This window comes from Paramormyrops kingsleyae, chromosome 7 (genome assembly GCF_048594095.1).
Source record: "Paramormyrops kingsleyae isolate MSU_618 chromosome 7, PKINGS_0.4, whole genome shotgun sequence".
NCBI classification, from domain to species: domain Eukaryota; kingdom Metazoa; phylum Chordata; class Actinopteri; order Osteoglossiformes; family Mormyridae; genus Paramormyrops; species Paramormyrops kingsleyae.
The window spans coordinates 35556701-35572314 of record NC_132803.1 but is presented as its reverse complement, the minus strand read 5'-3'; the positions used below and the strand labels follow the sequence as shown (position 1 = coordinate 35572314).

Here is a 15614-nt window from a genome sequence, read left to right as displayed (position 1 = left end):
TGGCACGTGGAAAGAAAAGGTAAAATGAAGAGTCATATTTATAGCAGACAGTCCCAGTTTGTATATTTAGTCCTCAGCAAAAATGACCCATTTACCCACTACAGTTAAATCTCGGTAAGTTCCCTAAAAGGCATCGCTTTAGTAACTTTTTGTCAAACACAGCAAACAAGTGATATTTTGCCCACACTGTACACACATAACTGTAATAGTGCAATACACTAAAATAATGTTGTTACACATTTATACAAAAGTTTATAGGCAGGTTAGTTCAGTAGCTCGTCTGACTAAGTACAAATTTGTCTGACACCAAACCTACTGTCTGAATAGTATCTGAGAAGTGAAGTGACTTACGATTAATCGGTAAAAGCGCTTGAAAATCGCGGCGGACTTCCTGAAGAAGAAGCCCTCGGGGGAAGCTTCCTGACGCGGCATTTGTGAATGTCAGTGTTTGCGCACCAACTACATGACCAGCCATCAGACTATATAAGGATATCACCAAGGAGGCTTGGAGTAATTCAGGAGAAAATAGATTTGATGCGTGTTTTTTTTTTTTTTTAGTTTATTTGGAATTGGAGTTGCTATCCTGATGCAGGCAGTAAAAGCACGTGAGGGTGTAAACATACACACAACACAACATTGGCTGTTTGTTACTAAGCAGCAGGAGAGCATTCAGAGCTCGGCAGGCTAAATTAAGGGCACTGTGCCCTTACTGATCACACAAGCTCAACAGATCACACTTCAGACCGACTCTTCATACACCCTTTAAAGCACCAAATGAGGCACGACAACCAAACCATTTGTTTTTCATAATTTCATAATTTAATAAAGCCATAATACCAAACACCTATACAGTATAGTTGAACAAATTGATAGCTTTAATGGGGGGTGTGCACTCATATTCACCATATTGGCATTTTAGTACAACATATGTTGTTGATAATTTCGCCCACACATCGACGCCTGTGAATTTCCAGTCTCCTTTCCAGGGATGCCTTCAGAGACCAGGTTGGGGGTTTTAGGATGGATCAGTAACAAGACTTCAGACAAATGCAGAAAATTCCTCATTACATGACAAGAGACTAGGCTGAGATTGTTCTCTGCAAGAGCAGTATGTACACTGAACAGAACAGCGAATAAAGTCTGCATGCACACATGCCCCTATCAGCCCATCACAGCGAGGGCAGCATCATCTTGGGTGAACTGCAGTTGGATACCCTTGATAGGTACTGAAAAGAACCGTCTGTACATCGCTCAGCAAGTCCAGTCTTTCGTACTGCCAAGCATCGATATTCTCAAAGCAGATGGAGATGGAGCTGAGGGCTAATTTTCTATAAGCTCTTCATCAAGGTTAATGACTCACTGAACGGTGGCTTTTAAGAGGCCTAATGACATCAAAGTCCTTAACAAGCAGATGTAGAAGTCCCTTTACCTGGAACGAACATTTTATCTAAAAACAAAATTATTTTAAAAAGTTTTTCACGGAGATCGCATAATTGCTGATGTCACTAAAATAAATGCATCTGTCTTTGGAACCATGGTAAATTATCATTAAATTATATTTAAATCATACGATAGGAAACAAGGAAACATTGAGCAGAGACAAGTCAAGGTCTAAGACCAAAAAACACCGTTGCACTACTGTTTCAGAACAAACACTGATGTTTACCTATTTTGTGTTTCACACACATGAATAGCTCAGCAGGTTAGACCCCCCCCAGCAAAGAACAGCCTGGCTGCATTTAAAGATCTCCTCACTGTATACAAACACGCCATCAGAGAAGCACCAAGTTTGTCATTTTAGGTTTCAACACGTCTCCTCATCCCTGAAACAGCTGCCATTCATCCGGGAAATACATGACTCCTCCACACGCACGACTCATGTTATTCGCCAGCGGGTTCTGGTAGGAATGGTAAGAAAGACATAAAGGGGGCATTCAGCAAGCCGTGGTGGCCGAACGCAGGGGTGTGAAGTTAAGCACGTTAGCCAGCTAGCCAGCCGGGGCCCACTTCCCCATTTAAGAAACTCTAGCGAGGACCTGGTATTCAGGCACATTTGGCGCACACAAAGTTAAACACAAAGCAGCACTGGAGAGCATTCAGATCAGCCCTTCTGTCAGAGCAGCTTCCCTGCAGCTCTAGATTCAATTAAAAACTTCTGTACACAAGGACGTGAAACAGGCAAAAAAAATTTTAATAAAATAAAAAAACCCGCCTTGTGCCTTAAGGAGCGCGTCCCAACTCTGGAGGGGAATATACAAGGGTGAGATGAAGGCCACGCTGGTCAGGAAGCTGCTGCTGGTCAGGAAGCTGCTGCTGGTCAGTGTGTAGCGCGTGATGCATGCAAAGCGATTTTTCCACTGCTTACACAGGAGCACAAAAAAAACCAAAACACACAGCCGCTGCGAGAGCACGTAACATGCCCCCCCCCCCCCCCCCGCCATCGATCCCTGCATTATCCACGGAGGGAAAGGCAATCTCTACGGTAAAGGGTGGGATGCCTTCTGATCCATGTGGTGAGGCACTTCAGCTTTCCATGTGAATGGAGGTGGGGTGTGACATATTTATCAACTGTCTGCTTAAAGGGCCTCTGGAATAATGGGGCCGGACTTTTCCAGAACAACAATACATTCTGTGGGGGAAAGATTGTGTCCCATCTAATGGGATGGTGCTACGTTTCAGACAATGGATTTCACAGCATGTCACGTTCAAAACAAAAGGGAAACAGAGAGGGGGAAAAAAAATACAGAAAAATAATTCAGAACCCTAAATATTAACATTTGTATTACACAGCACCACCCATTCACTCTCCATAGCATTTCAGAGTGAAAACATCACAACGGTTGCAAAGTGCAAACGTCTGACAAGTTTTGTCTGTTCTCAAAACGAATCTTCATAGATGAGTTGTTGACAAACAAACAAAAAAGCATCCAGCAACAACTGCCTCTATAAAACATCCATAAAGAATGCATACTGCTGTTCCAGGACATGTTTGTTCAAATGGAAATGAGCATAGTCTGGAAATTTTAAAACCTATTCCAGAATTTAATCAATTCATGCAATGTACAATTTCATACAGTTGCTCAAAAATATGAAATTCAAGGCAGACGCATGCTGAACAAATTACTGCGCTGTCGCCACCGCCCCCAGCCCCTCGAAGCATCGCTGGCTTCAGAAAAGCCCATTCCAATCACTGATTGACTTCAGAGTTTCATTCTCCCTCTACTATGGAGCTACTGGACGTGAAATATGAGGGCTTAATCCCGGAAGGAGATACTGCGGTTAATGGTACCATCGGGAAACATGGCAGCAGGTCATGCGTAGATATCGCCACCTCGTCCCCAATCAATTTCAGGCGACTCTGCACGTGTGCTCCCACTCGCTGGGGAGAGGACCGATAAGTGAGCGTGTGACGTTTGCCAAGAGCGGTACTCATACTGCTAGATTATCTGAGCCTTGACCAGTTAGATAGCGAGGGTCTGTCATGGAGTGAATACAAATAAACAAAAGACAATCAGATAGTGTCTCGAGTCAATAAAAGGGTCTCAAGATATTGGCAAATCTTTGGAAGTCACCTCATTCCATCAGGCTCCCGGCAAACCGATAACGTCTTTCCTTTGGTGTGAAAATTGAAATGTAGAACCATGAGGAGGGGGTGGAAAAACAAGTTGTTGAAAATTTCATTTCAACGGCTTGTGGAGACTTATAGCTGGTTTACAGTTGGACATTTGAATATGAAAGCCCAAAGCTCACTGGCCTCCTATGAATGGATCCGCTGCATATAACAAACTTCTACAAAACTTAAAAAAAAAAAAAAACTATTAAGTACAATTCTTTAGCACTATTTCACACTAATTCATCACAAATCCATCAAAGGCAGTCACTTTAAATTCAATGCAACATACAGTATCAGGAATGATCTTGGCATGCACAGATCTGACCAGTCATAATAATATCGACTAACAGCTTTATGATACAATCTAGAATTTGTTTACCACACTACCTAAGAATAAATACAACACGCAGAGGGCAAAATACTTTTTATAAACTAGATAATAAAATATGCATTCCTCCCAATACTGAAGCTATGAATGCTTTTCAAGCTCACAGTTAAGCCCAAATTGGAATGAAGACATCCATGACAATAACCTGAAAGACAGCGGGAACCACAGCTTCTTTACAAAACCCCACTTAAAAGTGCGGAAAAGGTCAAACCGGGGGCTTTAATGGTGTAACACTACCACTGACTGACAACTAGCAGCTAAGCCTCAAGTATGGCCACATATTCACTTCCATTTAGGCTAAACTCGCAGTGACCAACACATTAAGAGTGAAATTCAGTACTGCATTCAGTATCAGTGTAATAATTTTACTACACAGGTCTGTTATGAACATTATGTCCTATCTCAAGTTACTCGCAGAGCTAACGGCTGTTTCAGTCTTTGGAGAAAACAAGCATATTAAAATCACTAAAAAATAATATAATTACAGTTTAGTGATCTGTAAAATGCTAACATATGGAGCAGTCTTCCGTTTTTTTTTTTTTTAAACCTGACTATGAAATGAGAAGACGCTAATAACATCCTGAATCTGCAGCTTTTTGGGGACATATGGGATCGGGTGACTTTACATTCTGTACATTAAGGTAAAAAGTGAAATAAATGCACAATATGAATTGGTTTGACACTAAATTCATACAGATTACTAGTTGAGCTTCAAAACATCTGGGAACTTAAAGGGATGAAAGAACAGGGCTTAATTCTCATTCTGGACTTTAACCTCAGCTTTCACTAGTGCTCCCAATTATACAAAAAAGACCTCCGGCTTTTCATTTTGAAAAGTCTTTTGAGGTTTATATTCCTGTTTTTATCATTTTGATCAGTTATGAGGAACACTAACCGGCCTACAAATACAAGCAGCCGGAATTTTGACCAGATCAACTGATATAATCCCACTTCACCCAAACAGCTCACCCGCACAAACGGACCCTGCTGCTAAATCACATTACTTCCGGTTTAATTCGACATCCTCTCGTCATCAGCCGCACATGGAGGGATCCCCCGACAATAACACGGCTCGTACGTGACACTTCTGGGAGTGCAGCGTATTAACGGCAGATAAAACAAGGAAGGGGCGGCGGCAGCATGACCGATAAGGAGCCAGTCAGAGGATGGGAAGAGACAGGATTCATCTGGGCACCTGAGCGCCGTGTAAGTTTAGGGAAGCAGAGCAATGCACTGTCAGTATGGTGAACCGTAAATAAAAAGACCACAGTCACATTTCACTCTTACGGTTCAAGGTTACGCTGGAGGGCATGTATTTAAAGGCACTGCAGCTTGTTTTTCTTGGCCTAAACCATTTTGAAATCCTGACCTACTTGAAGACTATCCTCCAAAATACACACACTGTTATTTGCGAGCAGTTTTTAGATACTGGAGTCACACACCCTCAACCTCGGTGCGTGGCGAGCTGACTCTGAGGAGGCTGTGGTTACGGAAAGGTCCTGCATGTCTCAGCTTTTAAAAGCACTTGTAGTGACGTTATGAAACACAGCTTGTATGACCCAGGAGACAGACTTGGTAAAGCTACATTGCATTTAAACTATATGCCCAAAAATAACTGCAGAAAACAAACTGCAATCAGACAGTGATTCACTGACAAAAATGTATATACAGCATATCTGAAATTACTACATAAACGACTTAACTGGAATGAAAATCTTTTTGCTGTCCATTGGAGCTCCCAGATAAGCAGGCACTGCAGATGAATATAGAAATTGAAGATACTGTCCAATGAATTAAGATAGCAGTGTAAAATTGCATTTTATAAACTGGGAATTACAAGCAGAGAGATTTTTTTTTTAATGATCCTAATACCTTCTGAGAGTCAGGATCAGCCCATACCCATGACCCCATCAGCACAGCCATGTTAAAATTCCATAATTCCAACCCCCCTTCCCATGAGTAAAACAGGCATTCAAGGGTAACAGCAAAAGGTTAGACAAAGCCAGTCCTATTCACCCACTCTTGGCACCTGTATGAAGTTTGATACAACCAATCAGAGAGAGTCAGCAACCAGAGACAGCGACCATCAGTGCCTTGAGAGTGAGAGCCACAGAAAGCAAACGCGATTTCTGAATATCGTGAACGAAACATGCACATCTCCACTAATTTATTCTTGGCACCTCTTTAAAATTCAGGTAACATTTTCCCACATCAGTCTTAACTGATTTTAGCGGGAGATGAGCAGAGCATATAGGCTGGATTTGTTCGTTTTCATTTATTTTAATCCCACCCTCACCCCATCCCGGCACCCTGAAATTAGAATTTCATGAATGTCTCACTTCTGCTTTAGTGGTTTTGTTGGTTAAGAAGCACAAAGCACTGTTCTGCTTCTTGGCAGGAGGCCTGTGCTGCTCAGCGTTTGTGCGGTGTACCACGGTAATGCCGTCATGCAGGAGTACCACCAACCGGCCACAACTTCCCCGACTGGTTGAGCCTGGCTACGGTAAACAATCGCTACCACAGACATACCCAGCAGAGCTCAATACTACGACAACCACTCGCACAATAAACGTTTCCACATCCTTGAAGGGAAGTGGCTCGGATATTCGGAATGCAGAAAAGCAGAGTACATGATGAGACAGAATTCCGGAATGCAATAGGATTACGCCAGCCCCACGCGTAGATATATTCGCTGTTGACAGCCATGTACACCCAGACATTACACAATAGAGGATAGATGATCAAAGACAAATGCAGCACCACCTCCCATGAAACCGGACCAACCCTGGACCTGAACACTGACCGTATACAGGCCGCTCCAAGCCCAGAGTACCGATATACAACCAACGATGCCTAAAGCCCTTTCACTTGGAACCATTTTCAGTTTTGATAAGACTCATGTCGCGTTGTCAGCGAAATGTCAGTATTTGTGAAACCCTATGTTAGCTGGGACAGATGCAAGACTCCCTGCGACCCAGCACTGGGCAAGCAGTTACGGAAAGTGGACGGAATTATGGATGGACGGAGAGTCAGCTGGCTATATCCAATATGCAATAGACACAGCCTGTTATCAGTTCAAAAAATTCAATTCAACGCTTTCAATTGACTGGAAAAAAAAATGTATAAATAAATCCTTTCCCTTACCTCCCCCACCTATAATGCATCTGTTCCTTTTTATAATTCACACCATTTAAATCAATGAGTGCCCGTACTGACTGGGGGAGGGAAAAAGAAAAACCACGAGTGCGTGTGCTAGGTGGAAGCGATTTGCTCCCAACTTTCAGCAAACTTACGGCAACATAAATCAGGCAAACTGTCAAGCCCAAGAACATTAACATGCGGGGCCATCCACTTCATCGGTTCACGAGGGCCGTGAAAGAAAAGTGGAATTCCTACCGGCATGACTGCAGACTCTTCACTATTATTAAAGTAGTATATAAGTTCAAGACTTCATAAGACGGCAGAAGCTAAATCATCTAAACGAATAGAAGACAAAGACCATGACTGACACATTGTTCTCTAATATAGTAATTCTGTGGGTTGGGTTGAAATAAATCTGAGTAACACAATTTTGTCAGAGAAATCAGCGCAGTTCTGAGATTCACAACAGTCAACCCCAAATTCATTCAGGGCCAATTTTAATATGCACCTAGTGAGTATGTGTTTGACACTGAGCTAAACTGTTTTGCTGCAATTCCAATCACAAATGTGACCGTATAACTTCTGACCAATGAGTGCATCCTCTAGACTGAGCTACATGCTTTATTTGGGTTGCTCCATTGACACCTGTTTATAATGCCTTCAAAGGTTCTGGCTGCAGCAGCCCGCAGCCGATAGTGGCCGGAATGAGTCTCACAGGGCTTCGCGCATCACTTGCGCTCACGTGCGGTCAGTGGGGTCGTGATTAGACTTGCAAAGGCACGGAGGTGAAAGTGCCTCCAGTGCCATGACAGCATCCTGTGATCTCATCCACAGAAAAGCCACCAGTTAGCTCAATCCCCGGTGGCTCTGCTGCTGCTAGACTGCAGTCAACCTCTGGTGAACCCGGGGCGTACACTCAAACACAGCCGCAAAAACAAGCTTCAAAGGACAATTTTAATAAACAACACATTACTCATTACAGATCTTTTCTGCTTCTTTAATAAAAGAGGAGAAAGGCAGGCTATCCCAAAACATCAATGTACTGTACTGGTGGTGTGAATATGCAACCTGTCAGCTATACTACAGCCAGTCCCAGACATACGCCACGGACCTCGGGGGGGGGGGGGGGGGCCCTGTGCTTTCCCACACCGAAAGAAAGTGCCACCATCACTAAGCTCAGCAGCAGCAAAGACTTACCAAAGTGAACACCACCTACATGCAGGAGGTCTTTATTTGCAACACAGAATTAAAAGATGTAAAAGTGAGCAAATCACAATTGTGGTGACTAAATGGTCACTGAAGAACGGGAGGGCAGGGGCACATCCGTACACCTGGACGTGGTCGGCCATATTGTCCCCATCATTTGAAATCGGGGGTGAACAATCTTATACAGAAAGGGCCGGTGTGTATGCGGGTTTTTGCTGAAACTCCGTAATTAGATTACTAATTAGAGGACTGACTGGCTGAAGAGTCCTCACACCTGGGTTTGAACAGCTGACCTACAGGTTCTCCCAAAAACCTGCATACACACCGGCCCTTTGCAGAGAAGATTGCCCACTCCTGATCTAAATAGTTGCCTGTTGAACCTAAAGCAAAATCCAGTTTAAAACTAATTTTATTGCGGCTCAAATAAACTTTCTGTTTATACCTGACACTCATTTTCACTGCTCCAAGCTATAAGATAAGGCCCCCAACCCTGCTGCAGTGGGGGATGGGGGGGGGGGGGCAGTTTTCCTCTCAAAAACTCTATGAAACACAGGCCATCGAGATGCAAAGAGAGAAGCCGGACGTCGTGCTCCCCTTCAGAAGCTGAAAGCACACAAGCAGGGGAGCGGTAGCTAATTAACGGGGGTCTCTTGCCATTTCCAGTTTGGCTGCCCGCGATAAATGCCCACGGCCATTTTGGGAGGCGTTAATGGGCCCTAGAAGAAAACCCTGCTTGGCATCTAAACCTGGGATTTGACAGCATGCAACAAAGCTAAATTTCAAATTCAAATTTCATAATTAGAGAGGGGAAGTAATAACCTTAAAATGTCGAACTGCTGCTTTCAGTTTGTTCAAACGAAATAAATGCTCCTTTATCACAATCTCAGACTAGCAGGCATAACCTTCTAATTTATGAGACAATTACTTCTGAAACATAAAAAGGTGCTTAAATTTTAATGAGCGAGCGGAACTTTCAAAACAAACAACTAATCAAACTGTAAACTCTGCAAAAATGCCAGCTGAGCGTTTTGCCGACCTCGAATGCCCTTTGACAACAATGACCCCTAGTCAGACATCGCTGTAACCCTCACTCTGAATGAATGAAATGCTCCTCCAGAGGTCAAAGAAAATAAGACTGCCTATTAACGGACATCTCAATCGCTAAGGGCATCGGCTGGCAGTGAAAAGTCCATTCTCCTTTAGCTTACTGAAACCATGTCCTATTACCCTCTAAAACCGTTGCACCACCTGCCTTTGTTAGACGTGATACACGAGCAGAAAAAAAAAAGTGCAGCTCATCTCAACAGATGATCACTGTTACGGTCGTGATCAGACTTTGACGACAGCTCAACAATCACTCTGACCAGCCTGGCGGTGTCACAGACAAGCACTGCTGACAAAGCTGAACAAAAACACACCGATTCAGCGCCAATGGCAAGTCATCTAAATGATTTAACAAGGGGGAAACACACACAGATCACAGCATTAACTACTCTATTGCTCTCTCCCAGCAACAATTGTTCACACTCGGAGACAAATCATTTCACACATACACTTAATCCAATTCCACCACAGTGGGGTATGACTCTACAAACTACAGAACGTCCACAAATGCACCGACAGACTCTTATCTAAGGATGCAAATTGCAAAAAGCCCAGCAGCTGAATGCCCTCACCAACGGGCTGGAAAAACTTGAGTTCCCGAGTGTTATACGCGCTGAGAGCTGTAGCTCCCCACACAGCCGGATAGCGATGCAGAAAAGCCGCTGGACTTGCCGGCGGCAGGCGTCACACCGAATCACCCCCCCCCCCCCTTATCCGTACCTGCAGCCCCCGCCTCCTCAGGATGCTGGACTCGTCCATGCTACCTCACGGCTCCCCCAGCTGCCTCCCGTCGCCGGACAGCCATGCTGCACTGCCTTGCCAGATCCGCCACGCTAATTCTGAGCCCCGCAGCTGCTCAGTGCTTATATGACGGTGTGTCTGATTGGAGCGGGAAAGTCAGCTGACACTTACTCTCCCCCCCCCCCCCACCAACTACCACCTCCGTGGGTTTCCTCTCTAACTTCAGAATAGTGAAAGAGAGCGAGAGAGAGAGCGAGAGAGAGACACAGCAAGCTCTGATTCAGCGCTGTGGCAGGGGGTGGTGCACGAGCCCCCCCCCCCCACCCCCACCCCCACCCCCAGAGGAGCCATGGGCAACCGTGAGAAAAGGAGGAAATCCTGCCCCGTGTCTGTGCGGCTCAGCCAACAATGCAGCTGGCATCCTGCAAGCCCGCGGACGGCCGACACTCAGCCTCACTCCTCCTCCCGGACCCCAGCCCAGCCCACCCCCAAAGGTGCTCAGAGCCGCTGGGGAGAAGGAGCACTGACACTGCATGGGGACAGCAGCTGTGCTTGGGGCAGGAAGCTTAACAGCAGCAGCATTACGTGGGGGGGGTGGCACAGCTGGGCAGACAGTTCCCCATGGACAACCTCCCTCGGAGATGAGACGAAAAATAACCAACACCAGCCACTCCCCCCCCCCCCCCCACAACATTCCCAAGAGTTAGAAAACAAACCCCAAAGCTTTTGGCTCTCTCATAGCACCAATGAGACCTACAAATTCATTCATTTACATAAACGCACGCCTGGTGCCAATTTCAGGCATGGCACGCAACGACACCCTCCCCAGAATACGCCAGCCTGAAGAATAATCAGGGACCCCCCTCCCCCTACCCCAGCTACAAACCAGCCAGCGCAATACAAATTATCGGCATTTGCAAAAGCAAAGCTTTTCATCCGCCAAGCTCGTGGTCCAACTCCACGCACGTTCCCTCAGCTCTCTCGTCGCCTCATTCCAATTTGCCGCCACCACCCAGTGAATATTAAGTATCCCAACCCCCCCCTGCGCCCAGCCCACCCCAGCCTGGCTCAGGATGCGCTACTGAACACCAGTATCCATGATCCATGCCAGGACAACGGGGGGCAAGTAAGACTGGAGGGTGATCACAGTCTAAACAGTCTGATCTGATCTCCCTAGATTGAGAAACAATATCCTTTCCATTTAACTGTGATACCTGGAGGAGGAAATGAAGCATATAAAGAAGCAACATGATCAAAAACCAAAGGTTGCAAGGGACTAACTGCCCCCCCACCACACACACTTCCATAATACAAGCCATGAATAAAAAAGGGAATCCGGTAAATCTCAAAGTTCACTACAGAAAATGTGATCAACAGAGCACATCTCAATCTCCACACTTCATTTGATTGTTTTGACACCCTGTTCAGACTTAATGACCAACGTGTAACTGCCTGGAAATCATTTAGTTGAGAAACAGACAATGCGCCAGGAAACATGGGCGTGTGCGGGGGGTGCTCAGGAAGCGAGACCCCAGTCGAGATTCCGTCAGCACTAGCCTCGGAATGAGGGCGACAGCCGTGTCACATACACTGATCCATCTCTGCTGTGGCCTGAATGCTGCTCGGCTTTATGTGCCAGACTGGTTTGCATTGAGATTGAAAAACAAGCCATGAGAGGGATTAAAAAAAAAAAATGTCTATACAGACGCTCCTCTACTTACGAACTTTCAGACATATGAACGAAAAGTCCAAATTGTGTTCGTTGGGCTCCCGGTTACCTGTCCGCAATATCAATTTTTTTTCTGCACGCCAATTCCGCCTAGTACAGAAGCAGCAGCGCAACGTGTGTATTCCCAGCATCCTAGTTCTTTGTACTTGCAGATACCCTTAAAATGATGTCGAATAACGACTTACGAGTGAGTTACATTCCGAACGGCCGTTCATAACTTGAAATGTTCGTAAGTAGTGGAGCGTCTGTATTACTTTACTCTTAAGGGAGAGTTTTTATACTTACAGCTTCTTAACTGAAACAAAGCCAGCGGACACGGTACACCACATGGCTGCCTGTTTCCATGGTGCACAAGGGCCAGGGCTGTTTTCTGAAGACACGGGCATCTTGTGATTTCCGCTGGAGATGACGGACACAGGGCAGACTGCCAGGTCAGGTGAGCTGGCCACCCTTGAATAATGCATCGATGAGTTAATGAGGGCAATGTTCCCCCAGAACCAGGAACCCCTCCACTGTAAATCCCCCAGAATTACAGAAATTCCAAACACACAAAGGCCTGGATCTGGGAGTGACGATGGGCACTGTGATCCCAAGGCAATCACAAGGAGAGCACAAATCATCCAGTCTGTCCCAGCGGAAGCCATCAATAAACAGTGAAAGGATTTTGCCGCAAGCTGCTGTTAATGAGCAGATGAACTACAGCTCCCCAAGACTCAACCTCTCACTACAGAAGCAGAACTAGGAGGTAAACAAAATCTGAGAGGAGACTCATTTTTCATTTACAAACACAGAGTTTGTTCTGTAGAACAATACAGGCTGCTCAGGTATCTACTCAATGACATCATGCAACATTCACTAAAAGACCATTCTGATGTAACTGTATGGGCTGGTTTATTATCCAATCCTGACTGTATACTACATTGAGTGGTGGTTGATTTAAAGATAAAGTGGTACCTCGATTCTCGAACTTAATCTGTTCCGGACTCCGGATCAAATCCTAAAAAGTTCGAGTTCTGATCAAATTTTTCCCATAAGAAATAATGGAAAACCAATTAATTGTTTCCCGGCCCCCCAAAATTACACCGAAATGTGTTTTGTTTTTGTTTTTTAAACACAAAACGAACAAGAAAAAACAAGAGCATTTTTTTCTTAATGGCTTCCAAAACGATAAAGATCTTATCCCAACATTACCCCTGTCCTGTCCCGATCGTCCGCTCCTTCCGTGTGCCACGCCCCCTCGTTAACCTCGTGTGGGATCCCCATGTGATCAGCTGGTTGTTGTCATTAGTCGGTTCGACTTCTGATATTCAGAACTGGTTTGTTCGACTTTCAAAAAATTCGAGTTCTAGTGCGTTCGAGAACCGAGGTACCACTGTATAGGCAAAAAGTAGTTACACACACACACACACACACACACACACACACACACACACCTTCTCCAGGAAAAACAGCACAATGGCAGTTTGTAGTTCTGGGAAATGGGCTCTGAACAGGCCAATTTAAACCCCACATGTCTACTGGCCTAGCAACCCCCCCGGCACTGGCAAAGACCCTGACAGGCCACACACACACACACACACACACACACACACACACACACACCACACAAACTCCTCACCTGTGCTGTCCACCCACGTTTAAGATATTGGAACAGAACTGGGCAAATGGGAGGGTAAAAAAAAATGCATATAAAGTCAGTAAGTGAGTGCAACTTGATGAACGCGAAAGATGCGTAGCTCAGACACGTGACTCACCCATGCTTATGTCAGGCTGGTGAAGCTATATGCTGCCAGCAATAATCGAAGTGAATTCACATGGACAAAGCCTTAATGCCGAGGCCACTACGCGTTATCTTTCTGAAGAGGGGTATTGATTTTCTGTCATGCTCTATCATGGTGACATACTGATAAGTCATAAGAGCAGACACACTGGGGGTAAAACAGATGACCGTTAAAGGAAGAGGGGGGGATGAAGAGTAGCCATTTGTCAAAGCTGCTTAGCGCCGAGGTGAACCTGACAGCGCGAGGGCGAAAATCTCATTCGACTAGAGTCAGCTCCAAAACCCAGAGGTAAAATGGATATATTGTACATTTAATGATAACGAGTTCCATGAAGTGGAAAGTGCTGAATACGTGGCTGCATACATACGCGAGAGCAGGAGTGGGTTCACCATTTTTAAACCCCAAGAATCAAACTGCACTGTTCTAAGGTTATGGGTGGAGGTTGGGCTTGAGTCAGACACGCCAGACATGCACCATGCCCTTCCGGTAGGAGACACGAGGTCCCCGGAAGTAGGAAATTAGAGATTGAGCACTTAATATCCCATTAAATGTGTAAAGAGTATAAAATATAGTCAGGAATAAAAGGTGTGTCCTAGTAATACATACAACAAAACAATAAAAACGATGGATTTTATTATAACACTAATAAATTAATACTAAATAATAATAAAAATGACATTTAACAACACATGCCTAAACACAAACGTAGATAGTGGTTACGCTGCGCGCGCACACCCTGCCGACCATCACACCGCTATCATGAAGGTTAACATTCATGCCAGACTACAAGCTGTTGTTCTCAGGAGGCAGACTAAAGGACTGAAACGGGAGGAGGCACGCAGCTACGTAGACCGCAGTCATTTTTCGATGCAACAGATTAAACATCTACAGCACTAGGGCTGTGAGATATGCAGTCGACGCCGTTTCGCGCCCCTCGGGATGAGTTACTTTGAGCGAATCGTTCAGCGCCTGTTAAATTCACTGGCTTCATCTGCAACAGCCTGTCTTAATGCCTCATTTATTAATAATGCTTCCCCCCCTTTCCTATACCTTTTTCTTCTGTGCGTATTGTATGTATTGATATTACAGACTCAGCACTCGTAGTAAATTTGTGTGCTTCACAAATGACAGCACAGTGTACTGAGATCCTACAATACTGAACGTTCAGATGCACCAAGGTAGCATATGGTAGCACAGGCCCTGCTCAACATGAAGGCGCCACAGCCGGCAACGGGCGCTAACGATAGGTTACAGCAAGGAGAATCCAGAGGGATTAGCGTCAGGCATTTTTAAAAAGTCAGGTTATGAAGAGTTTGCTGTTATTAATCCTCTGAACACAAGGTGGGGGCTTCCAATGAGGCTGTTACAGCAGGGTAACAAAGTCCATCAGAACTCTGTCTGATGAGGGGCGATGAGGGCCCTGTACTTATATCCAAGCTGCAGATACTTCAGGGTTCCTAAAAGATACCCCACCATCACACGCCATGAGTGGGAACGCCAATAACCTGCAGCCATTTTTAACCAGGAGAAAATAACAGCAGTCATTGTCGAAGATAATGTGTGAAACGTCCACCCATGGCTCTATTCCCGCTTCAGTCCCCCAGCATGCCACCAGCATGACTTCCTGACAGACACCTGGCTACTTGATCCACCGTGGCCATTCTGAGAATCCATCAAGACGCTGTACATCAGCTCGCAGGGTACCTCAGCCAGTGTGGAGGCCAGAACATTCTGGAGAAATGCTGCCTGTATGATCACCATAATTACATAACAACCTGTTGTGTCACCCTGCATCTTCCATCCATCTTCAGCATGCAGTGTTTATAACCTACAGTCCAACAGTGTAATGTACCTAAAACATGTCATTCAATAGCACCACAAACCAAAGACTCCCAATTCAAGTCTGATAAA

The 15614-nt window shown here is 45.2% G+C and overlaps 1 protein-coding gene across 10 annotated transcripts in view; it reads right to left on the bottom strand.

The window, feature by feature from the left end:
* Positions 1-15614, bottom strand: part of mast4 (microtubule associated serine/threonine kinase family member 4) — a 115008-nt gene that overhangs the window by 63851 nt on the left and 35543 nt on the right. For 2 of the 10 annotated variants that reach the window (XM_023795737.2, XM_023795753.2), the window contains exon 1: positions 10173-10320. The exons of 6 other annotated variants lie outside the window; for them this stretch is intronic. In XM_023795737.2, the coding sequence (XP_023651505.1) occupies positions 10173-10211 (39 nt within the window). In that variant the 5' untranslated portion in view covers positions 10212-10320. Of the gene's footprint in view, positions 1-351; positions 466-10172; positions 10321-15614 lie in introns of those variants that run through there. 2 more of the 10 variants (XM_023795728.2, XM_023795743.2) reach the window with 1 other exon arrangement.